The following is a 25,996-nucleotide window of genomic DNA, read 5'->3' as shown; positions in this document are numbered from 1 at the left end:
ATTTGTTTAAGGATAGAAGTCAAGTCAAGTGCTTTATATATAAAGCACTTTAAAAACAAAAAGGCCAAGGTGCTGTACACAGACATAAAAACAAATGAAACACATAAGATATACGTTATTGATCCTCCAAGGGGGAAATTCAAGTCTGTACAGCAGCACAAGACAGTATGTGTCAATACAGTAAAAAAATAAAGAGATAAAAAACATAAACAAGTTTGTTAAAGAGGCTGAAGGGACAAAAAAATCACAGAGCTGCTGCAACAGGCTGCCGCCCCCCAGCACCATCTTGGCAAGTACACAGTTAACACACAAGAATGAATAAAAACAACAAAGGTAACTATACACTAAGACAATAAAAGCCAACCCCTCACACTGAGTTAAAAGCCAAAGAGAAAAAATATGTTTTAAGACAGGATTTAAAAATAGAAATTGAGCATGTGTCCACAGCAAAGACCACAGATTCAGGTTTTCGATCGTCCTTTATTGTTTTGTTTTATGTCTGTGCAGAGGGTCCTTGTCTGATCCATTCCATGAATGGGGACCTGCTGCGAACCCTCGAGGGCCCAGAACACTGCATGCGGCCCCGCCTTATCCAGTCCTCCACTGAGGGTCACTGCATGATCTACTATGATAAGGGACTGTTTTGTCTCTTCAGTGTCAACGGCAAACTGCTGGGACACATGGAGGTGGACGACAGCATCAAGGTAGGAAAAAGTCCACACTGCAGGAGGGGCTGCACACGGATATTTATTTTACAGATCCACATGTCCAGAAAGAATTTATTTGACCAGATTTTACCAGCGATGTTCCAGTAACTGTCCATGTAAATATCTGAGAAAAGAATCCCTACATAATGAACAGTAATGATTAAACAAAACTGTGATATATTGTTTTAATACAGACAAATGATATTGTAAAGCTGTTTACATATTTTTCGGTTACTATTGTCAGGCCATGAGCTATTGTGACGGTGTCATCATCTTCGTTAGCAATATCTGAAAACATCTTCTCCAACAAAACTGCTGGTTTAATTTCAGATTTTTATGTAGCTTCCATGGGACAATGTCTACAACGCTTGTTCACTGTTTTGACATGTTTAGATTTTTGATGACTGTTTTTTTAATTATTAAAAATTTGACGTTACTGAAAATGGGCCATATTTTAATGGTTTATTACAATCTGCTTTATTGGCCAAGTATGTGCACACATACAAGGAATTTGGCTTCAGTTTTTCTTTGCTCACGACGTACAATTTTACATGATCCAAACCCAGCATGAACCCAGTCACACTTAACATAGACCTAATATAGTCAAACATTCGACTAGAGACAAATTGGAGCTTTTATACAGTGAGTGGATGTGTACAAGGATCCCATCTGTTAAAATGTATGATAATGTACATGTTATTTACATGGGTTTATATAATAATATCTACAGTTAATAACAAAGAAATGGTTAGAGATATCAATATAGTTCCTATTGATCACTGATAGGAAGTCATATGTGGACCACAGGACTCTAACCTGAACCTCACAACCTTGCAAATTCAACTTCTTATTAATTTTTGATAGAACTACAAGACAATTGGTCCTATTTTTGAATCATAGCATGTTTTAGATGTAACATTAACCATAAGCCATTCTCAAAATGTAGCTGTAGATCGGAGTCTTTATTGTATAACTTCAACATCATCTGACAAAATAAACATACATGCATTAATCACGGCGGTAGTAGTGAAATGTGAATAAATAGATCACAAAGTCAGAAATGACAGAAAATACATAACTTCTGTCAAAAATTCCTGTTCGTGTATGCAGCTTACATCAGCGTGAAACTCTAAAATGGCAGACGGAATTTAGTCAAAACAAATGGGAAAATCACAGGCTTTGATGATAAGTCAAGAGTTTACAGTTGGCTGCTGTTTATACTCTTGTTTTGTTTTGTTTTTTTCCCTGTAAGCAGTTTTTAATTTTCAGTTTTATGACGCAGATTAGAACTCTCCCCTTGATTTACTTAAGAACAAACCAGGTAGATTTAATATTAATGCTCTGAATTAAATTTTTGACTGGTGTGTGATGTCAAGATTGATGGGGCTGGAGATCTTAATTCATCAGCTATTTAGAAATTTTATCAGGCAAGAACCAGTTAGCTGACTTACGTGAGTGTGCATATAAGCATGTACTGTACGTCTGCACCGTATCATAGCTTCGTAAAAAAGTTCTTTCACTGATTAAAGGCTTACTTATGGTTGGAGGTCTGGTAAGGGTCTGCGTGCCTTGGGCCAAAATGTGGCTTCACATCTCTTTCCCTTTCACACACACACCAGAGGAAACACTCCTTTTGATCCGCAGCTCTGTTGTCAGGTCAAATTGCGTCTGCGGCAGTGGTAGAAAACATTCCAGCCAAGTGGTCAGTCCCGGACACCTACGCCATTAACTACCCTCCAGCACAGGATGACACATTCCCCGTTTCCCACATTTCCTCCCTTGTGGCTGGAGTGACACGAGATAGTGGCTACTGCCTTTACTTTCATGACCTTCTGTTTCCGGTTTGGCCTGGGAAATGTAAGCCGCCGCTGACAGACGGCCGCACGCCTGTTTCCTATTAAGAACGCTCCCATGCCCAGGCTCCTAAACCTGCCATCCAGCCTACGCCGAGAAAAAAAAAAAAACAACACAAATACTGCTTTTATACAAGAGCACAGACAAAAACAGGTCGACTGTATTAAAGGAGTGATATTTAGCTTTTTTTAAATGGAATAATGCATTTTAAAACATTTCCCCATTGTCTACATAAACTGCAAATGCTATGTTTGGGTCTGAATTCTTCATTAATTCAACTCCACAGGTCCATCTTCAACCCTATTTCTGACTAATGACACAAGAAAGGTCGTTTTGAGCACTGGCCCTTTAAATCCACATACCACTTGTGTTCGTTAATACAACCGGTAACTGAACATGTTAGGTAATCAGCTCGAAGTTTGGACATATTTTCAGTATGGGCTACAACCGCTGCTGCTGACCAACAATTATGGTGTACTCGTAGATATGTTCGTCACAAGTCTTGACCTTATATGTGCAAATGTCATGACGTAACTAGTTATAAAACATAACAAATTAAGCAGGAATTGAAGTGGGTTATAGAAATCCACTCGATTTTTGCCTGAATAAATATAAAGATAGCTTTGCAGCACCTGGAGGGTTCAAATTCAAACTTTTTTAACTATTAGGGTCCAAATACACAAATAAATGTACCAAAGACTAATAAAGGTGTTTTTAGAAATATATGACTACTTTAAAATACCTGGGAAAGGTGCTGCTGTTTGTTTTGACTTCATTCAGTCAAGTTCAGTGTAAAGTCGCAATGGATGTGATTTGACTTTGCCACATTACAGAACAGTGTTTTGTGAACCATCCAGTTAAAATCCAATTATTAAAAATATTAACAAGTTTCAGGACACCTCTTCAACTACACATTAACACAAATAGACCAATCACATGGGAGCAACTTAGTGTGTTAAGACACATAAACATGGTCAACATGATCTGCTGAAGTTCAAACCAAGCATCAGAATGAGGAAGATAAGGTGATTTTCATGGCTTTAAATATGGGATTTACTGGGATTTTCATGCCCATCTCTAGGATTTACAGAGAATATAAGATAAAGAGAACATGACTGGTGTCTGAGCAAACAGAACTTGTTGCCAGTGGTCAGAAAAGAACGACCAGATTGGTTCAAGCTAATAGAGAGGCTACAGTAACTCAATGAAAGCATCTCTGAAGTCTCATGTCAAAACTCAAAAGCAGATGAGCTACAGCAGCACATACACCCAGTGGCCACTTTATTAGGTACACCCTAGGTCTAAGAAGGTGTACCTTTTTTTTTTTTTTTTTTTTTGATGATACAGTTAACAAGACAGTCAACAGAAAAACAAAAAACAAATAAAAGAAAAATCAAGCAAATAAACAAACCAACAACAATGACAACATCATATTACAATGAAAAACATAATAAACGTAAAGAGCAACTAAACAATATAGACTGATTAGTGGTGATGGGGAAGGGGGGAGAGTGAGAGAGCTGTATCTAATAAAGTCACCAATGAGAGAATGTAAAACAAGTGTCATTATCATTAAAAAATAGGCAGTGTTCTGTGTCCACTGCAGGCAGAGAAATAACATAGAAGTACAAGCACCGCACAGTTCAGTCATATCACAGTTTTCAACAACTATTTTCTAACATGTATTGAGCGTTTCGAATACAAATCTCTGAATTTACTGGATTTTTATGTTCTTTTTACATACTTGTAGAGCTTTGTATTTGTTTTATATTTTTTCCCCCTGAATTCCTTCATAAAAGGCGAAGCTGTGATTTGAGGATAATATTGGCCGCTGCTGGCCTTGTCAGCTCTCCTGTGCTGCTGTAAATTCCAGTCATGTCAGATGGTATTAGGAAAATCCTAACATCTCTGAGTGAAGCCGGGAGAGTCTCAGCCCCCTTTAGTTCCACCCCTTTGGACTCAGACAGTATTTAGTGCACTCATGTACATACCAGAATCAATCTTCTCAGCCTTCGGAGCCTCGGCACAGTATGACTCCAGGATAAATAAGTGTTTGTCCTGGCATGTAGTATCCACTTAGAACGACGGAGAAAGAAAGAGGGTGTACGTTCAGTGGATTTATAAGGGTCTGGAGTCAGAGGTTAGATGACAGGATAACAGTCAGCATCCTAGTCTAATAGCGGAGTGGAGTGACAGAGGCCATACTGAATGGATTACAGTCTTTTAAGCACTAGTATAACTCAGCCAGTGTAACCATTCCTACATTTTTTTTCCTCTGCCTGCGTCCATGTAACCAGGGGAATTAACAGCGCCATAAATTAAACTTTTTACCTTTTCCCAGCCACACAATCCACCCACCGTTCCCTGAGAGAAGTAGGAAATATGGGCATTAAAAGTGCATGTGTTTCTGCTGGAGTCATTTTTTAGTCATCTGAGCCTGGGTAGCCATCTTAGCTCCCACTGAGCCACCGGCCATCTTATTTGGCCGCCCAGTGGCAAAGGGCTGATTTATAATGTCTGTCTGCAGCCTCCTACCTGGCCCGGCTGACATGTCTGCCAGCGCTGCCGCCTCCCGCTGAGCTGCACTCGGGTCATGGACTCTTTTAGCAGATACACCAGTGCATTAATACAGCTGAACGACGGTGAAAGAGCTCGACGTTTCCTGCGTTAGTATCAGACTCGGCGTACAGTCTGTTCACGCAGACCTGTTTATTGAACCCCGACAGAAGACACCGACACTGTCATCAATATGTTTTATACTGAATGAATGCATTCAATAAGAAACAGGTCACATCCAAATCATTCTTGTCCCACAACCAGAAAAGTAATGTAATGCTTTGTGTGTCGTCTTTACAGGCACTTAAATACCAGCCTCACTCTCCCCTAAGGTGGCCGAGATCGACTCAAAATGAGTTTATATTGTCACGACTGAAACTCTTCATCCAGCCAGGCCTCTGTTCTGACATGCAAATCAAATCAAAGTTTATTTATATAGCACTTTACAACAACATAAAGAAGCCCAAAGTGCTTTACATCTAAAAGCATGACTAAATTATAAGATAGAAACAGGTTAATCAAGTACCATAAATATGCATAAAGCAATAGGACACAACACACAGTGATAAAAGAGACCATAGATTAAAACCTAATAGTGTCTCAGTGCTAAGGGTTCAAAGCCAGTCTAAACAGGTGAGTCTTTAATCTGGACTTGAACTGGGGCGGGTCGGTGAGGACTCGCAAGTCAGGAGGCAGCGAGTTCCACAGTTTTGTTGTTAAATGTTAAATATAGATTATTCACATACAGTATGAAGGTTTCTGCTCCACTGTACGGACAAAGTTATCAAGACACAGTAAAATCAGCTGTTTTATTACTATAACACAGTGGTTCCCAACCTTTTTTTGGCTCATGACCCCATTTTAACATCGCAAATTTCTGGCGACCTCAGACATTCAAAACGGAGACTTTTTTTTTTTGCTAAAATTAATTTGTTTTTGATTATGTAATAGTTTGCTATACTATGTTGCTAATAAAGGTTAATTTTAGATGACATTTAGTGTATATAATGTATATTATTATGGACAGAGGCAGAAAAGACAGGTGTAGATTACTGCACAAAGTGAGAATTGGATTTTCCTTGGTCAGCATATGTACAGTCAGTCCAGCTTGGATTTACAAGGCTGACAATTAATACTGAACAAACAAGAACTGAAACTATGAATTATGAAAGAGCTGCAGCATCTGAAACTGACCACAATGAACATTTGAAAGATAAACAGAACCACAGTGCTTCAGTTTCTGCTTCACAGCTTGTCATGTCTTTTATGTTTTGGGATTGTCTCTGTCAACTCACCATATATTTTTCATCTGTAAGTTGTTTTTTTTTGTTTTGTTTTTTTAATCAATTACTAGAAATTTCAGGGGACCCCACATGGCGTCCCGACCCCAAGGTTGAAAAACACTGCCCTGCAAGCTTCAGCTTCTGCAGGCCTTAAAGCTGGGTGACATGCAAAATAAATTATATTAAGTTTTTTTTCTCCTGAACATGTCGTCACTCCGATTTGGACATCTCAAATGGACACTCTGCATATTGAAAACATGAGCTAACTAGCACTTTTATAATTTGTTGTCTGTTTCATCTTATTAAAGTATGTAAGATGTAGCACATTTAAAATCTGAAACTGATATTTTCTAAGAAATTATAGAACAATGTAACCTGAAAGTATGTACATGATGGCATCGATATCTTGCATTAGGCCAAAATGAATCCATCTACACTACTTTAAATGTTGTTTTTCTGTAAAAACTGCGCGTATCAAGCCAGTCATTTCCCCATGTAGCAATGTGCACTAAAACTCAGTTGAAGCACATTGATCATGATTGGTGAAATTATCTTTATCACTGTTGTCAGATTAACTCTGAATGTTGATACACAAGGCAATTACAGCACATGCACAGTGGACCCACAGCACACAAATCAAAACAACGCAGCACTCAGTCACGCTCTGTTCCCAGTCGTGTTGGACGACGATCTAACAGAGCAATTAGACTGGATTGGTTCTGGAGGCCGGCCGCCAGCGTGCGGGTGCATCACTTGTACTCATTTTGTCTGTTTGGGAGCCTTCACACGCCAATCTGTTCCTATCTTTAGTTTGTGTGCGACGACAATGAGAAACAGAGCGGATTGAATTCAGAGTGTGGTGGGGAAGTCCATCAGTGTTGTATACAAGACATTTGCTTCATTTAGACTGTGCTCCTTCAACGTCTCATGATTTCCAAGTCAAGTTCCTGAAAATGACTCGTTCCAACTTCAAAAACATGTCGTTGAAGCTCCGTTTTTCCATTAAATAGGAGCCTGATTCAACACATATGCCGCCGATCACTGAAGCGCTGAATCACTGCGGCGCGCACACATGAAAGACGGTCGACCTGTGTCATAAAAACCACAAATGAGAAAAGCTCTAAATGAGTGTCGCTGACCGCTTCTGGACGTCACATTGTGCCTCGTCATTTCATCGGCTGCGCTCGCTGTGTGATTGATGCTCCTGACTGTTCAAGTTTGGGCTTCCACTGCGTCCCGCGCCCGTAATAGACTCTTAACGCAGGACTTGATTTGTGTACATGTGAGTCCCAGAGGAGCCGTTGAGCTGTTACAGTTTGTAGGAAAAGCAGATGAGACGAGTAAATCTCAGACCTTCACAGTGGGGAGCCATCTTTGTTGCGAGTCCGGGTCTGCGTACAGCAAATCCCGACGGATAGCGGCGCTGACCCGGGATCTTTTGTCGGATTACTCGAACTCGCAGTATGAGCTTTACTTTGACAAGAGAGATAAAGTAGTCCCAGATCCCCAGTCCTATTCAAAGACGATTTATGACTGCGCTGCTTTTTTTGTCTTAGTATTGAAGGACAGGTAATGGATAAATAAGATCGAGCGCATCAGTCGGTGCAGGCGCTGGGCTGGTTTACGCCGCGCTGCAGGAAGTTCTGACCTGGATTGTCCGTCTCTGTGTTTTCCAGGCCATGCTTCTCAGCCGTGACGGGCAGTATCTGCTGACAGGAGGTGATGGAGGTGTCATTTCCGTCTGGCAGGTCCACAACCTGAAACAGCTGTTCACCTACCCCGGCTGTGACGCAGGGATCCGCGCCATGGCCATGTCACATGACCAAAGGTAACAACAGCACATGCAACACACACTAACAGGCTTAAGTTATTTATGTCTGATCTGTAGTTATCATGGAGTTAGTGGAGTTAAGGCAGTGGTTCACAACCTTTTTTGGATCATGACCCCATTTTAACATCACAAATCTCTGGCGACCCCTGACATTCAAAACTTTTGCTAAAATTAATTTGTTTAGGTTTTTTTTTTTCTTTTTTTTTTTTTGTTTGTTTTTGTTCTATTTTTTTTTCCTTGATTTTATTAGTGATAGTTAACAAGAAATTTCGACAGAAAAACAACACATAAACAAAGGGAAAATCAAACAAATAAACAAACCAAAAACAACGATAGAGTATTGACAAACAACAATGACAACATGATATTACAATGAAAATGATCATAAATGTGAAGAGCAACTAAAAATATAGCTTGGTTGGGGGCGATAGGGAAAAGGGGAAGAGGGGAGTGTGAATGAAAGAGAGAAAGAGAGAGGGGGTAGTGAGGGGGAAAATAATATTTGTTGTAGTAATATAAAAATATATTATAATAATACCAGTAGCGTAATTTGCCTAATTAATTTGTATTTGATCATGTAAAAGTTTGCTAGACTATGTTGCAAATAAACATTAATTTTAGACGACATTTTGGCTATATAATGTATATTCTAAAAAAATTTTAAAAAGCTGCATCATATGAACTTATTCATTCATTTTAATGGATTTATTGATTTCTCTCATCTCTTAGCTGTCTTAACTATCTTTTTTGTTAATGTGCTGGAATATATTGTTTTTTTAGGGTGCCTATTGTCATCAGGCTGGGGACTACAGCAGGATACTAGCCATGTTGGCTAAAGCTGCCCCTTTTTACTGTGACTGATACAGTTAATTCATTAGGATTGTCCCTGATACAATAAACTAATAAATAAAATAAAAATTATTATTGACGGAGGCAGAAAAGCCAGGTGTAGATTACTGCACAAAATGAGAATTTGATTTTCCTTGGTCAGGATATGTACAGTCAGTCCAGCTTGGATTTACAAGACTGAAAATTAATACTGAACAAACAAGAACTCAAACTATGAATTATGAAAGAGCTGCAGCATCTGAAACTGACCACAATGAACATTTGACAGATAAACAGAACCACAGTGCTTCAGTTTCAGCTTCACAGTTTGTCATGTCTTTGATGTATGTGATTGTCTCTGTCAACTCACCATATATTTTTTTATTAGTTTTTTTTATTTATTTATTTTTTTGCAATTTCTAGAAATTTCAGGTGACCCCATGGTTGACACGCTGCATATTTAGCACCTATGCAATAGAAATACAGTGGAAAGTTAACAGAGAAAGGATGATTATTTAAAACAGTAATGTTAATGTAGTTTTATTTTTTATTTCATGTTTTCAGTGTTAGTACTCAAGCTAAATGAAATGTGAACTGTTAAAAAGTCTAAAACAAAAATAGAAATGATTTTACTTGTTCATTCCTCATTTCTTTTTGTAGTCATTTTAATTTCAACTGTCTTTTTTTTCCTTCTTTGCTTCTCTTACTTTTAGTCTTTTAACCTGATTCTGCATTCAGTGTTTCATTAGTAAATGTTAATTTAGAAATAAATTGCTCATAATGGAAACATCACTTTTGTTGAGTCAGTGTTCATAATTTTCAAACAGAAAATCTATTTTTAATATACAGTAGTGGAAAAGAGTTTTTGGACACCATTAAAATTTTACACAGTCTCAGATATTATCATGAAATATTTGCAGAAAAATACTTTTCGTATTTCAAAAGATGTGGCTGCATCAAACAGACACACAGAAATGCATGGGATTTTTCATTTGTTTTGTTTATTGTTAACAAGAAAAAAATAGCCAAACTAAAGTCTTGACAGATTCTACATGTCCTGTCCTGGATACGTTTCATTTGTTGCGTAAACGTCCAGAGCACGTGCAGGATGGAGCATGTATGTTTGGAGAATGGAACCATACTGGGCACAGTTCAGTGATTTAAGACTGATTCTTATTCCAATTTATCACAAAAGCAGCAAGTGTCCAAAACCTTTTTTCCACCACTGTACAACATGCTGCTGGTAAAACCAATTTCTCCGTTATTTTTTTATTGAACCGAGTGAGGAAACTAAAGCTTGTAACGTCGCCGTTTCCTCCTCTAAGGTGCATCATAACGGGCATGGCGTCTGGAAGCATCGTGCTCTTCTACAACGACTTCAACAGATGGCATCACGAGTACCAGACCAGGTACTGACACGGCAGCAGCAGGACTATGAACTCTAATCCAATGGCACTATCCTGTCTATATCCTCATATCTGAATGTATCTCAATGGAAAAAGAAGAAGATGATAATGATAAAAATCTGTCCTGTTATAGAAAAAAAAAAAAAGTCAACTATTTTTAAAAAGGGCATTGCTATATTTTGTAGATCAGATAGAAGATTTTCATATAAATCATAGGGTGGGGGTTGTGTTACTGTTCGGTGAAAAACAAATCTATTTTTAGCTGTAAGAGTCTATTTTCATCTCCTCTGAGACAGAAAAGAGGATTTATGGGAAGCTAGTAATAACCTTATCTTTTGACTTAAAAATCCAAATGTTTGTGTTCTTTAGAGTGAGTGATTTTTTTTTTTTTTTTTTCTTCCTTCTTGCAGTAGGCACGTATGTGGGAATAATTACAAGCTTTCACTTTGGCTTATTGCCATTTTGGCAACTCAGCAGGAAGATGTGAAATGTCCGAATAAATAATAAACACATTAGAAAGAAGGATAAATAAAGAGGGAATATACATATACATATATAAATATATATATATAAATATCTATATATGCTGTTTAAATGTAGTCCTCCATATTTAACAGATGCATTTCCATTTCCTCTGTATCTCCGTGCTCGCTCAGAGATTGCATTTGTGTGCATGGCTCATGACTCATAAAACTCACATCTATTACATTAGACTCTTATACTGAAAACAAAACATCCCTGTATCAGTGATATTAACAAGCTTTATGTAAAGACGACGGTAGGAAAACATGTCAACTGCTCCCCTCCTTATAAAAATGACTGAAGCAACAATCTAATAGAAATAGTCTTTATTAAATGTCAGGTTTGACGTTTAATAAGTATTTACCCAGTTTTAATTCACATGGCTTTTAATTTATTCACGTCATACCCCACCCAGTGTCCAAACAGGCTGGTCATTCTTTCTAAAGTCCTCTTTGAGTCCCATCTCCACAGCAGCTAACGGTAAAGTGAGATGTGAAATGAAAGGAAGGACTTTCTCTGTTTCAGGCTTTTGTTTTGTTTTGTCCGTCAGGGTTTGAGTGACTGTCGAGGTGTGATTCAGCTATAAACTCTAAGTACGTTTTTCTTTTTGCCCCTCTTTGATTTTGAGAAAACATTCCTATAAGGTTTGCGCTTTGACGTGGTTTGGATTTCCGGTTTATTATTTGAGAACTACTGTTATCTATTATCAATTTTTTTTTTTTTTTTTTGCAATCATTTTTGGAGTGTTTTGTGTGCTGAGTTCTGAAAATAAAATGGATTTTATAACTTGACATCTCTTGGTGTGTTTTTCACTAGGACAGTGTTTCTCAAACTGTGGGGCGGACCCCCCAGGGGAGGTGTGGAAGTTTCCCAGGGGGGGGAGATTAACCCTTTCATGCATGAATTATGAGAACCTAATCAAGATTTTGTTCCTAAGTGTTTTTATTCCTCTTTAGGCATGAAAAAAAACAATGTGATTCAACATATTTTTTTTTTGAATGAACCTATTTTTCATGGAGTGGCAAAAATATCCACTCAACTGGTTACCATGCGTTTAATTTTTGAAGCAAAGAAACATGTATTTACTGACATACTGTATGAAAACTATGAACAATTTTTTTTTTAAATGCTAATCTGATGTTTTCTGATGTCACATTTTAACATACTCTAATACTAGTTATTAATCCTTTCATGCATGAATTATGAGAACATTAATCAAGATTTTTTTTTCTTTATTCCTATTTGGGCATTAAAATAAAACAATGCGATTTATTTATTTATTTATTTTTTAACCCTTTCATGCACGAATTATGAGAACCTTAATCAAAATTTTTTCCTGAGTGTTTTTATTCCTCTTTAGAGGTAAAAAAAAAAAAACAATGGGATTGAAAATTTTCTTCTGAAAATAAATAAATAAATAAATAAAAATTATTTTAAAAATGTAAAAAAAAAAAAAAAAACCATACAAAAAATTACAATGAAAAAAAAAAATTCTTATGAACCTATTTTTCATGAAGTTGCAAAAATGTCCACTCAGCTGAACACCACACGTTTAATTTTTGACGCGCAGAAACATGTATTTACTGATAAATTGTGTGAAAACTATGGAGAGGGCTTGTGATTCTGGGGGTTTATGGTCAGGAGAGATCTACATAATGTTACTTATTCATGTCAGAAAAGATATGTAGTGTCTTAAAACTTTAATGAAGATATGTGTACAAAAAAAAACAACGAAAAGAACAACAAAATCCATGAATATACAAGAGAACAGCTGTAGAATAGCTGTCCACTGGAGTGACCACTGTGCATGAAAGGGTTAATGAAGCTATTTTTCATGGAGTTGCAAATATGTCCACCAAGATGGACACCATGTGTTTAATTTTTGAAGCAAAGAAACATGTATTTACTGATATACTGAGTAAAAACTATGAAATACAAACATTAAATGATGCTAATTCGATGTTTTCTCACATTTTAACATACACTACGAACAAAAAGTTATGGATATTTTTAATTTTTGGGCTTTTTTTTTTTTTTTTCAGTTGAGATTCTTGCACAATGCTTTTTACTTTTTTGTGTGTGAATTGAACTGAAACACATTTTTTTAATGACCAGACATAGTTTTATTTACAAATGGCAAAAATAACAAAAAAAAAAGACAAAAAAAAAAAAGAAAAATATCCTTAACTTTTTGTTTGTAGTGTACTCTAATACTAGTCATTACTCACTTCATGGACATAATATGCCCCCAAAAAACTTTTGTTGTTAATCACAGTCTAATAACAATAACAAGGAATTGATTTACACTCGAACATGTTAGATCGGGTTTATCAGGAACAGCAAAGTTACAGTAATGTTTTCAGTTGCAGTGTATTGTGTTGGCTGGTATGAAACTAAACCAACAAAATCCATGAATATACATGAGAACAGCTGGAGAAGAACTGTCCACTGCAGTGACCACTATGCATGAAAGGGTTAAATAAATCCTGAATTTAGCCTGGTCTGGAGCAGGCTAGCTCCACAGAATAAATCTCCATGGTAACTTATATCAGAACTTATCCTGCTTTCCCCTGTCCTGCTTTTGTGCAAATGGATAAGTTGAGCCAGGATAGCCAACATATCCCGGCTTAATCCTTTATCCTAGTTTTGTGCAACAGGCCCTTGAGATGTAACGTCATAGTTGTAAGATAAATGCACATTTCCTATTTTTATTTGGAAAAATATGGGTTCAGGAAGCAGTCTGGTTGAGTTTATTTATATTACACTGGGTTACGAAAAAATATTTTTTGCAAGTTGTCCAGGTTTTTTCAACTGAATTAGGACCATTTTGCACCGCTAAATCCAAAAATGACATCTGTTTTTCTCAATCAGGTCAGGGTTTTTTTTGCTAATTTGATTTTGAAAAATTTGATCTTCTCACAAAATTGATTACATTTTTGTAAACTTTATTTTGGTCACCAAGTTTAATACCAAAATAAGATTGGTCAGCACACTTTATGAAACTTGTGACTTGATTCCTGTTAGGTACAATGGTGTATTCACCGCAGATGTAGCAGAATACGTCAGGCTTATTTTTGCAAGATCTTCTAGTCGAAGCCATTTCATTCACCTGTAATATTAAAAAAAAACCAATCATAAATTGGTAAAAGTAAAATCTTCAGAACTTGTTTATTGCGAGAAACATGAAAGAATTTTGTATCATACGATGTGAAAATGCCCATAAATGTAAACAAAAATGTTAAAAAGCCAATATGAAGTTGACCTGATTGAGCAAAATGAATGTGATTTTTGGATTCAGCACACCAAAATTATCCTAAATCAGCTCAAAAAACTTAATTAATTTGTTGTTGACCAGTGTTATCGAAGCAAAAAAAATCAGTTATGTTTAATTTGAACAAAAAATTATTCAAGGAAAAAAGCAAAAGCAAGCACTTACAATAAAAGTTATAATATGCACCACTGTTAAAATGCTATTGGGGTTGAGGGGACAGGGTGGAGATTTTTCGTCCTCCAAAGGGGGGGGGGCAAGAGAAAAACATTGAGAACCAGTGCACTAGGAGCACATGGTGCCCTCTACTGGTTAAAGACAAAGCAAACACCACAAACAGGATTCATTTCAAGTCTTTATTGCAGTTATATATTTTTTTGCAGTACTGCTGTTTCAAAATAGTGGGACATTAAAAGCAGCCACTTTCTACTAATTCAACTGTCGCTCCAATTCAACACAGCCCATGTACGGCTTTAAAATCATACAAATTCCCCCTTTACAAACTGCTATGACAAAGCATATGAAAATCTACTTGAACTAGAGGACCCTAAATGGCGTTACGCCTCATCTCCACTGTGTTTGTGAGGACATGAAGGAGCTCAGAGGAGTTTACTCATGCAGCTGACACTCCTGAAAAGGTGAACGGGGAGATGGGTTCGGAACCACTGAAGGTTAGCCCTACTTACAACAGCTGGGAGGAGTTCAGAACAGGTCCAAAAAAAACAAAAAAAACCCCCCAAACAATCAAGTTATAGAGAGGATGAAGAACTGAGGAGCTGAACTGACTTTAACCCTTTCATGCATGAATTACAAGAACCTTAGTTGAGATTTTTTTCCTGAGTGTTTTTATTTCTCTTTAGGCATGAAAAAACTGTGGAATTGATTTTTTTAAATAAACCTGTTTTTTTTTTTTTTGTTTTTTTTATGAAGGTAGGTTTGTTTCTTTATTGCTTTAACTAAAAAATAAAATAAAAAAGTGAATGAAAAAAAATTACGATCCCAAAAAACTGCATTTGAACACTTTTTTTCCTTGATTGAAGTCAATTTTTTGTTAAATTGATGTTTTTTTTTTTATATGAAATTTTTTTGGGGGTTAAAGCCATTAAGAAACAAATCTACCTTCATAATTTTTGTGGAGTTCCAAAAATGTCCACTCCGCTGGACACCATGTGTTTAATTTTTGAATATCAGAAAGTGATATACAAAATCAGAACATTTTTTAATGCAGCTCATCTGATGTTTTTTTTTTTTTTTTTTTCCCATTTTATCATGTTCCCAATTTTTATTAGCAATTGATTTACACTCAAACGTGTCACTGCAGATCAGGTTTATCAAGAACAGCAAAGTTACAGTAATGGTATGAATTACAGTGTATGGGACGGTGCATAAGCATCCACTGTGTTGGCTGATATGGAACTAAAACAACAAAACCCATGAATATATAAGAGAAGAGCTGTAGAATAACTGTCCACTGTAGTGATTAATATGCATGAAAGGGTTAATGAAGGCATCCTGAAGCTGCTCACCAGTGGTCAGGCACAAACGCCGTCACATTCATCCACAAACCCAACTGCTCCAAAAGCATGACATAAGAAAACAGTGAGGACTAGTTTTCTGCAGCCCACTGGTAAAGCCCTTTAAGAAGGACTGGTGGGTTCAGTTAAAACCGGAGCGTGCGTCTTGTTTTCGCAGCGATAAGCAGTAGAGCTGTGAAGGTTAGAGCTGGGACAGTTCACCTGCACTTGAGCATCACGTCTGTTAGATTTGAACTATTCAGGATTTGTTTCTGGTCTTATTTGTGCGAACGTGGTATACGACATTTTGTTCATGCTTTCTTATATTCTTCATTTCATAAGCAAAATTTACAATGAACATTTAGTTGTTTTTTTTCTCAGCAGGCACTACGTCAGTTGTTTTGAAACCAAACATACAGGGGTTGGACAAAATAATGGAAACACCTTAAAAAAATCAACAAAATATAATTTAATATGGTGTAGGTCCGCCTTTTGCGGCAATTACAGCCTCAATTCTCCGAGGTATTGATTCATACAACTTGTGAATTGTTTCCAAAGGAATTTTAAGCCATTCTTCAGTTAGAATACCCTCCAACTCTTGTAGAGACGATGGCGGTGGAAATCGACGTCTTACTTGAATCTCTAAAACTGACCATAAATGCTCAATAATGTTGAGGTCTGGGGACTGTGCCGGCCATACGAGATGCTCAACTTCATTAGAATGTTCCTCATGCCATTCTTTAACAATTCTAGCTGACATTGTGGACAAATTGGAGATCACACACACATTTTTTGGGATTGTCCAAAACTTAAATCTTTCTGGGAGGGAATTAGAGAGGAACTTTCTAAAATACTACACACTTACATTGAATTTGACCCACTGATTTTTATCTTTGGAGTGCTCCCTGCTAATTTCTTAAATAAGGATAAAGAATATCTTTTGAAAATTTTTGTCTTGGTAGCAAAAAAAATGATAACTGTATCCTGGTATAAACCACTTCCTCCAACAATAAATCAGTGGAAGGAAAGAATTGTGAGGGTCTATACAATGGAAAAAAATAACAGCAAACCTAAACCTTACCACTGATTTGTTCAAGAAGAGGTGGAATCCTTTGATAATCCATTTGGATTCGATATTGTAGCATTTGAGAGTCTGATGCTGGGGGGATGTTATTTGTATTTTTATGTAATTATTAAAATAATTGTAGGCAGATATATTAGGTATGCAAATAAGACCTTGTAACAGTACACTGATTTGAGGTACCAGTTTGCCGTGAAGTTATGTTTATTTGTTCATTTATTTTGTTCTTTTTATGTTATAAAAGATATGTAGCTTACTACATTAACAATATGTAAGAATTGTACATATTGTATAGCTTGAAATATAAATATGAATAAAATTTCGTTCAAAAAAAAAAAAAAAACAATTCTAGCTGTATGGATTGGGGCATTATCATCTTGAGGTGAAGGTGTTTCCATTATTTTGTCCAACCCCTTATATTCAGCTGCAGCATCTTCACATCATTTTACTAAAAACTCCCTTTGTCTTCAGTAGTCACTATTCCATGGACCCTCAAATAGAACTTTTGCATAAAAGTTTAGCTAATGAAAAAAATAACAATTTCGCCAAGAGTTTCGTTTTTCCATGAAAAGTTTTTGAGCTTGCAAGAGGTGGTTTTTCAAGCATACCGAAATTGGTTTATCTTGCAAAACGGCAATGGATAGACCTTTTTCCGCCACTACAGTCATGTGAATTAAAAGAAACAGATGTTGACGGATTTTACAAGTGAAAAAAAAAAAGCGTTTTAAAAGAAACATGGTGCTGTATGTGTGAACACACCATGAGTCATTGTTTGATTTAGTACGAGATAAAGGGGTAATATATAATAAAAATGAATATATCTGTAAATCAACACATATTGATGTTCATCGGTGTGTTTGTGGAATGACTTCTCGTGACATCTTACAATAATACATTTTTAAATAATCATCACATTTGTGATTTAATGGAAAAACCAACATTATGCACTTCTGTTTTTTGAACATTTAGTAAATATTGGTAAAGTTTTGCGCAGATGTCCAAAGGAAAAGCGACTAGTGACATTTTACAATCCAGTGTAAGAAATATTCAGACATCCCACTGTTGGACTTTGTGTAATGCACCTACTTTTTTTTTTTTTTTTTAATTTTTTTTATCAAATTGGAAACTTGTGTCTTATATTATTTCCACATGCGAGGTTAGACATCACTGTAAGGCTACGTTCAGACAGCAGGTCTTAATGCACAATTCAGATTTTTGGGTGAAATCTGATTTTTTTGTGTGCTCGTTCATATTACACATTAAATGTGACTTCTGTCAGTTTTGAGTTTGAACTGAATGTGACCCTGAAGTGACCCACATGTGCAAAAGAGGTCCTGACGTGACCACGCAGGCATACACTGTGTTTACGGACGTAAATATGTTTTTCCTTCTCCTAGGATACAGAATAGTGACGTTTGTCGCATTTCAATGATGTAAAGATTGGATAAATGCGACCTGGCTGTTCAGAAAGAAGTCGCATTGTAAAATATCGGATACATATCAGATGTAGGACCACATATGAAAGTGGCCTGGGCGGGATTTGTGCTGTTCAAACTGTCTTTAACAGATCAGATACAGGTCATATATGGGTAAAAAAATCAGATTTGGTCACATTTGGTCACAGAGTTTACAGAGTGGATGAAACTGATGACACAGACTGCTGCCTTTGAACATATGAATAAAGTTTTAATTACAAATAGTCAAGTATGGTAAGTGTTTATAGCTGGTGGGGTGCTGGTGGACAGTATGTGTATATGTTTATGTTTATGTACATGCTGTAAGTGTATGTACAGTATATATGAGTGTAAGAATTGTGGGGGTGCTGGGGGGGGTTCTGTTTTTTGTTTTCCTTTTTTTCCACTTTGTTTTTTTTCCTTTTAGTAAATAAGTGAAAATATGCTAAAATAAAAAAAAAAAAAAAAAAACTTAAATGACAAACTAAAGTCGCATTGCAAAATATCGGATATGTTCAGATGTAGGACCACATCTGAAAGTGGCCTGGGTGGGATTTGTGCTGTTCAAACTGTCTTTAACAGATCAGATACAGGTCATATATGGGTAAAAAAATCAGATTTGGTCACATTTGGTCACAGAGTTTACAGAGTGGATGAAACTGATGACACAGACTGCTGCCTTTGAACATATGAATAAGGTTTTAATTACAAATAGTCAAATATGGTAAGTGTTTATAGCTCATATTACAACGGCAACATCTCAGAGAAGGTGGGGGGGGGGCTGGTGGACAGTATGTGTATATGTTTGTGTTTATGTACATGCTGTAAGTGTATGGCCATACGTGTATAAGAATTGTGGGGGTGCGGGGGGGGGGGGGGGGGGGGGGGGGGGGGTGCAGCTGCCTTTTTAACCCTCCGGTATCCGGGTGCTCCTTTTAGGCACACTTTGCACTTTGTTTAAAAAAAAAAAAATCAGATTATTTTTCACAATTTAAATAAGGTTAGAATTCAAAAGTTGTTCATTTTTGCATGATCTTTAAAATTCTGGCCACCAACTAAAATGTGCACATTGTAAACAAAAGAAAATTACAAGACTAGCATCTGTCTCCCAAGTGTGCCTAAAACGCACTATTTCTTCCATTTGATCTGTATGATTAGGGCTGAGCTTGATTTACAAAAATAAAATCAAATTAGAGCAGAAAAATAAATCAATATCTAATATTTAATAGTTTAATTTATAGGTGTGCATTTTACGCACACTTGGTGACAGATGCTAGTATTTTTGAGCATTTGACCTAGCGCCAAAAATAATAATGCGAATTAACCGATGTTGGAGTTAATCATTGACATATGCCAGGATGAAAAAATTAAATATGTGATCCACTTTTATGTAGTATATTGGAAAAAAAAAATTTTTGTGTGTTTTTTGCATCCAAAAAAATAGTTTGTTTACAATACAAACATGGGATTTAAAGGGTTAAAAAATGTGACAGTTATTGAGTATTTGGTATTTTTATTTACGGCTCAAGTTGATGAAACAGAAAAAAGTGTAAAAGAATTAAAAACAAACTGTATGAAATTTTTTTTGACATTATTCCACAAGTGTGTGAAAAAGGCACACTTGGTGTTTAGTGAGGGCCTTGGTGGATGGGATACCGGAGGGTTAAGTTGTGGCTTGTTTTGTTTTTTGTTTTCCTTTTTTTTCCCACTTTGTTTTTTTCCTTTTAGTAAATGACTGAAAATATGATAAACCATTAAAAACTTAAATGACAAACTAAAGTCGCATTGCAAATATCGAATACGTATCAGATTTAGGACCACATATGAAAGTGGCCTGGGTCAGATTTGTGCTGTTCAAACTGTCTTTAACAGATCAGATACAGGTCATATATCATATATGGGTAAAAAAAAAAAAAAAAAAAGTTCAGATAACACTACGTCAACTGTTCTGTACTAAGGCTACGTTCAGACTGCAGGTGAAAGTGGTCCAAATCTGATTGTCACTGCTGTCTGTTACTTCCCGTCTACTTGTTGGTAGATATTTGTTTTGTTCGCTCTCTGCATAATCCAAAAATCTGCAGTTACTGTTACTGTGAGGATAAGAGAAAATACTGATGCAGGTTATAGGAGGCTCAGCGGGTTCACTGTCCAAACACACCAGAGGGAAAGAAGATGTTCGATACTGTCGGACAGACTGTCGGCTAAAGCAGAAGGACTTCACAGCAGGATGCGTTTGAGTCATGAAAACTATTTACAAAAGACCAATCAAATGGCATAATAAATAAAAGAGAGAATTCACATTGACGCGATACAGTAACGACTTTCAAAGACGACCACTAAAAACAGTGATACTCAATTCATTCCCTTTCTGCACATCCCGCATTAATAAATACAAACATCTATACAATCAACAAACTCCAGAAAATGCCTCGGATCCTCCTTCTCTGGTCGTGGGATAAAGAAAGAGAGAAAATGAAGACTGGCTCAGGTTACAGCTACCCATGAACGTGGAAACTGAAGACAATATTTAAGCCAAAGGTGACTGGAGACGGTTTAGACCAGGGGGGGTCAAACTCATTTTAGTTCAGGGGTCAGTCACATCCTCCCAGTATGATCTCAAGAGGACCGGACCAGTAAAATAAAACCAGCGAAAAAAAGTAAAAGGACACCATGAATATGTTTACATCTATAAAGTTTCGTAATAATATGAACAACCTCGAAAGTCTGAAGAAAAACGAGTGGAATTTTTAAAAAAAATATTCTGCCTCGGTTGATCATTTCCACATGTACGTTACAACTTACAGATCACAGTCGATCAACAAAACAATTAATAACAGACAGAATATTGGTTCACTTGCAGATGTTTTTCTTAAGACATTTCATACTGTTCATATGTTCAATTTATTTATATTTTTGGTTTGTAAATGTACACGTTTTCATGTAATTTTACTTTTTTTACACTAAATCAAAGAGAACAAATGTCATTACTTACGGCCTTTAATTGATGTTAAAATGCAGTATAACTTAATAATATTTAGAAAGAAAATTATTTTAACTGGTCAACCATGCTCATTTTATGAAAAGCTCAAGTAGTGTCATCAAATTCACTCATACAATACTCGATTTGCCTCAAACTCCAATTTAGTTATTAATCGTCCCAATAACAATTTTTTATTTTTATTTTTATTTTTACAAATACAGAAAAAATTATTAGACCACCCTTTGTTTACTTCAATTTCTTTTTCTTTTTAATGCCTGGTACAACTAAAGGGACATTTGTTTGGACAAATATAATGATAACAACAAAAATAGCTCATAAGAGTTTAATTTCAGAGCTGATAGCTTTACATTTTCTCTGTTTTCTTGATAACTAAAATTACTGAAGTTCTTACATCAATATCTATGACATTGTACTGACAAAAATTGTGCTTTTAGGAATTTCATGTTTTCTTTTCTATCTGTTTTAGTCACATAATACACACAGGAGTTAGTACTTGATTGCATAACTATTATTTTTGATGACGTTTGATGGTCTAATAATTTTTTCTGCGACTGTATCTGTCTTTTTTAGATCCACTCAACTATGGAGTGGATTTTTTTTTTTTTTAGTTTCACTTCTATATGTTTTTGCTTGTTTGTTTGCATTTTTGTTTTTTCTTTTTCCTTTATTTAACTCCGGGTAGCTTCATTTGTTAGGTAGGACAGGCATTAATATAAGCATTATGCTTCTGATTGTGCCTTTTCAGTCACTAACCTGTTGGTAATGTTGGTAGTGTTGACAGTGGTTGTATTATGTGATGACTGAATAAAGAATTTCATCATCATCAACTTTATACAATTAAAAAAAAAACAATTATGTAATCCCATTTTAACTTAATGTTTTGTAGATGTACGGTCAAATGAATTGTACGACCCTTTTGATACTCCTTATGTAAAGTTTCTGCATGATATTCAATCTGTAATTGTATGGGTTTTTTTTCCATTGTATCTGTAGTGTATTTCAATTTTAGTCTTTTCATTCTGGACCTCAGGAAGACTAGGAACCCCCCCTCCCGGTGGGAGCTAATGAGGATCCTATTAAACAAACAAACAAACAAACAGGGGCCGGCCTCACTTGCACATATGTTTTGGAACTGTCATCGTGTCCAAATATACTGGAACAAGATATTTCAGACTTCATCCGAAATCTTAAAAAAACAACTTAAACCAGATCCAATTTTTGCTTTGTTTGGTGTGAAGCCGGCTGCTGTAGAACTTTCCAACAACCAAAACAATATGATATGTTTTGTGGTGTTGCTAGCGCGAAGATTAATCCTATTAAATTGGAAACAAAAAACTCCCCCCACCCATTCAGCCTTAATGAGAGAAGTAATGAAACACTTACAATTGGAAAAAATTAAATTTTCATTAAAAGGGAAATTAAATGCATTCCACTCAACATGGCAACCTTTCATCGATTATTTTAATAATGCAAATGTGTAAACAACTTAGGATGGGCGATATATGATGTCCTCAGTTTAGTTTTTGATGTTCTATGTTTGTTGTTGTTTGTGTGCTTTTTGTTTTACTGCGTGTTCTCATTTATGTTGCATTGAGCACAATGAATGTACATGAACACGTTTTTTGTTACCATGTGAAAAAACTCAATAAAGAGAATTAAAAAAAACAAACAAACAAATAAACAAATGTATAGGTTATTATGTTAGTATTTTACTGGTCTGATCCACTTTCCATCATATTGGTCTGAATGTAGAACCTGAACTAAAATAATTGTTAATATTTTCATTGTAATTTTTTCATTTCACAAATTCATGCCACAGGCCCTTTTTTTGGGGGGTGGGGGGTGGGGGGTTGGCAAGCAGGTGGCATGTTCGACACCTGTGGTTTAGACGCTCTCTGTGAGCTCCTCAGCAGGTAGAGCGGTGGGGGAGGGGGGGCTCGAACGGGGAGGTGTGGACGGAGGTGAGGGGAACAGGGTCGGGTGGATGTGAGAAGGGGAGGGCGGGGCTTCTTGGCTCGAGGACGAGCGGGGAAAGAACACGACGGGTTGGACGGGGGAGACGGGGGAGGGGGAGGAGAACGGAGGCAGCGCTTCTTTGGTAGGAGAGCAGGAAGAGGAGGGGGCGTGGGTGAGTACGGTCGGAGATGAAGGGGACGGGCAGGAGACAGGTGAGGAAGGAGTGGCACAGGTGAAAAGAGGCGGGGCTTCTGCGGACGAGCAGGGAGCGGCCGAGGGCGACGTGGGTGAGGTTTGTATTTCAGGAGCAGACGAGGCGGGTAAAGAGGGGAGGGTTTCAGCGGAGGGGGAGGGAGAGAACTGAAGAGAACCTACAGGAGCAGAAGAGGAGGAGGAGGAGGAGGAGGGGGGGGGGAGGTGGAGCCGAGGAGCTAACAGGTCGCTATTGGTTGGGAACTGAGAGGAGGCGGGATTAGAGGAGTCGGCCCCAGCTGGACCGGGAGCCTCTGGGGGGGCAGTGTGGGTGGGAGAGGCCACGCCCACAGACTGTGGGGCTTCGGTAGAGGGGCTTTCAGGTGGGGGTGGTTTGGTCGGAGAAGCCGGCGCTGGTTTTGTTGGCGAGGCTGGTTTGACTGGGAAGGCGGGGGGGACTGGGACGCTAACCGGGGACGGCGGCGCCTTTGGGATCCCCGGACTGTGACGGCTGGTGATCTGAAGGGCCTCCTTATCTAGAGCTGTGTTCTGGAAAACAGGAAACACAACATTTACTGGACATAGCAGTGGAGAAGAAAAATACTTCAGGTCAAACTACACCCCCCAAATCAGAAAGAAGACGACGGTACGGAAAATGCACCGAAAAACACAAAGCAGTGACTTCTAAACATATGTCGACTTCATCCTCCAAGTGTGGACTTCTGGTGGTTCTGTAAATGGGCCTGAGAGTCTGGTTTGGACCTGGGTACAGTGTCAGGAGATAACTTTTGTTATGATTTGGCGCTACAGGGTGGGGAAGCAAAATTTACAATATTTTGAGGCAGGGATTGAAAGACAGTGTATGACCAATTAGTTTATTGAAAGTCATGAGAATTTATTTGCCACAAGAAAATTGACATAATAGAAAATGTTTTTATTCTATGTGTCCTCCTTCTTTCTCAATAACTGCCTTCACATGCTTCCTGAAACTTCCGCAAGTGTTCCTCAAATATTGGGGTGACAACTTCTCCCATTCTTCTTTAATAGTATCTTCCAGACTTTCTGGTAATAGTTTTGCTCATAGTCATTCTCTTCTTTCCATTATAAACAGTCTTTATGGACACTCCAACTATTTTTGAAATCTCCTTTGGTGTGACGAGTGCATTCAGCAAATCACACACTCTTTGACGTTTGCTTTCCTGATTACTCATATGGGCAAAAGTTTCTGAAAAGGAATGGATAATAGTGTTAGGTATGATTATGACATCAATATATGTTTGGTTTCAAAACAATTGACGTAGTGCCTGCTGAGAAAAAACAACTAAATGTTCATTGTAAATTTTGCTTCCCCACCCTGTATATATGTTCTTATCAGTTTTAAGTTTGTTTTTAGTACTGACTTTCATTGTGTTTCTGTATATTTTTAGTGTGGATGTAATGGCTGTGATTTCCATTTTGTGTAACGTCTGCTGCTGCTGCTGCTGTCTTTGCTAGGACACTCTTGAGAAAGATTTTTAATCTCAGTGGGCTTTTCTCCTGGTGAAATAAAGGTTATAACAATAATTTAAGCAAAAGGTAAAGTCAATGGTTGCATTAATGTGAAACAGGCATATCGTTTAACTAATATTGTCTAATTTTGTTTTACAAGCAAGAATTGTGTCATTAAAATAACTGCACTAAACATCAAATCCAGTGGAAGCTGCTTAAACGATAAAGTAACCAACTGCTTATATGGATCAAAAAGGCTTAAATAGAACCATTCCTGTACAAATTAAATATGTTACTTATAGTGATAAAGTGACCTTTTTACACATAAAGCAGGTATGATTCATGTTTTCATATCTGATAAATATGTGGCCTGGCCAAAAAAAACTCCCCACCTGGTTTTAACCAAAGAAGTAAGTATTAATTTAATTTAATTTAATTGCACAAAATAAAAACAGCAATAGAAAAAAACAAACACTCTTTGACGTTTGCTTTCCTGATTACTCATATGGGCAAATGTTTCTGAAAAGGTATGGATAATAGTGTTAGGTATGATTATGACCTCAATATATGTTTGGTTTCAAAACAATTGACGTAGTGCCTGCTGAGAAAAAAACAACTAAATGTTCATTGTAAATTTTGCTTCCCCACCCTGTATATAAATAAAATTAGATTGATCTCATGTATCATACATATGTATATTTCATTGCAGACAGTAGACCAGGGGCGTCAAACTCATTTTCTTCCGTGGTCCACATTCAGTTTAATTTAATCTGCGGTGGGCCGGACCGGTAAAATAATAGCATGACAGCCAATAAAGAATTACAACTCTAAATTAAACTCTAAAACTCTAAAAAAAAGACATTCAATAATGCCAATATTTACATTTACAAACTATCCAAACAAAAGGATGTGAATAACCTGAAAAAAAAAAAAATTAAGGAAGATAAGTGCAATTTTATAATCAATATTCTGCCTCGGTTTATCATTTATACACGTGCATTACAGATCAGATCGACAAAGTTACACAACATTTATTAACAGGCAGAACGTTGTTA

The 25,996-nt window shown here is 36.9% G+C and overlaps 2 protein-coding genes and 1 long non-coding RNA gene across 13 annotated transcripts in view; 1 reads left to right on the top strand and 2 right to left on the bottom strand.

Annotated features, from left to right (window-relative positions):
• The window catches only part of lrba (LPS-responsive vesicle trafficking, beach and anchor containing), a 300,517-nt gene extending 288,739 nt beyond the window's left edge, over nt 1-11,778 (top strand). For all 9 annotated transcript variants that reach the window (XM_030140902.1, XM_030140903.1, XM_030140920.1 and 6 more), the window contains 3 exons: nt 508-704; nt 8,077-8,228; nt 10,385-11,778. In XM_030140902.1, coding sequence (XP_029996762.1) covers nt 508-704; nt 8,077-8,228; nt 10,385-10,475 — 440 coding nt within the window. In that variant the 3' untranslated portion in view covers nt 10,476-11,778. The remainder of the gene's footprint in view (nt 1-507; nt 705-8,076; nt 8,229-10,384) is intronic.
• A 4,135-nt stretch (nt 11,779-15,913) lies between these two features.
• On the bottom strand, nt 15,914-20,887 carry LOC115426310 (uncharacterized). Its single transcript, XR_003936326.1, has 2 exons — nt 20,855-20,887; nt 15,914-16,041 (listed from the first exon to the last, which is right to left on the bottom strand). It is a non-coding gene; the product is annotated as an uncharacterized LOC115426310 (long non-coding RNA).
• Nucleotides 20,888-23,132: 2,245 nt separating this feature from the next.
• Nucleotides 23,133-25,996, bottom strand: part of dclk2a (doublecortin-like kinase 2a) — a 130,072-nt gene continuing 127,208 nt past the window's right edge. For 2 of the 3 annotated variants that reach the window (XM_030144309.1, XM_030144320.1), the window contains exon 17: nt 23,133-24,002. In XM_030144309.1, coding sequence (XP_030000169.1) covers nt 23,190-24,002 — 813 coding nt within the window. In that variant the 3' untranslated portion in view covers nt 23,133-23,189. The remainder of the gene's footprint in view (nt 24,003-25,996) is intronic. The other variant, XM_030144329.1, reaches the window with a different exon arrangement.

The sequence above is a fragment of the Sphaeramia orbicularis genome, chromosome 1 (genome assembly GCF_902148855.1).
Source record: "Sphaeramia orbicularis chromosome 1, fSphaOr1.1, whole genome shotgun sequence".
Lineage (NCBI taxonomy): Eukaryota > Metazoa > Chordata > Actinopteri > Kurtiformes > Apogonidae > Sphaeramia > Sphaeramia orbicularis.
Note: the sequence above shows the minus strand (reverse complement) of the source record. Positions and strands in the feature narration are given on the sequence as shown.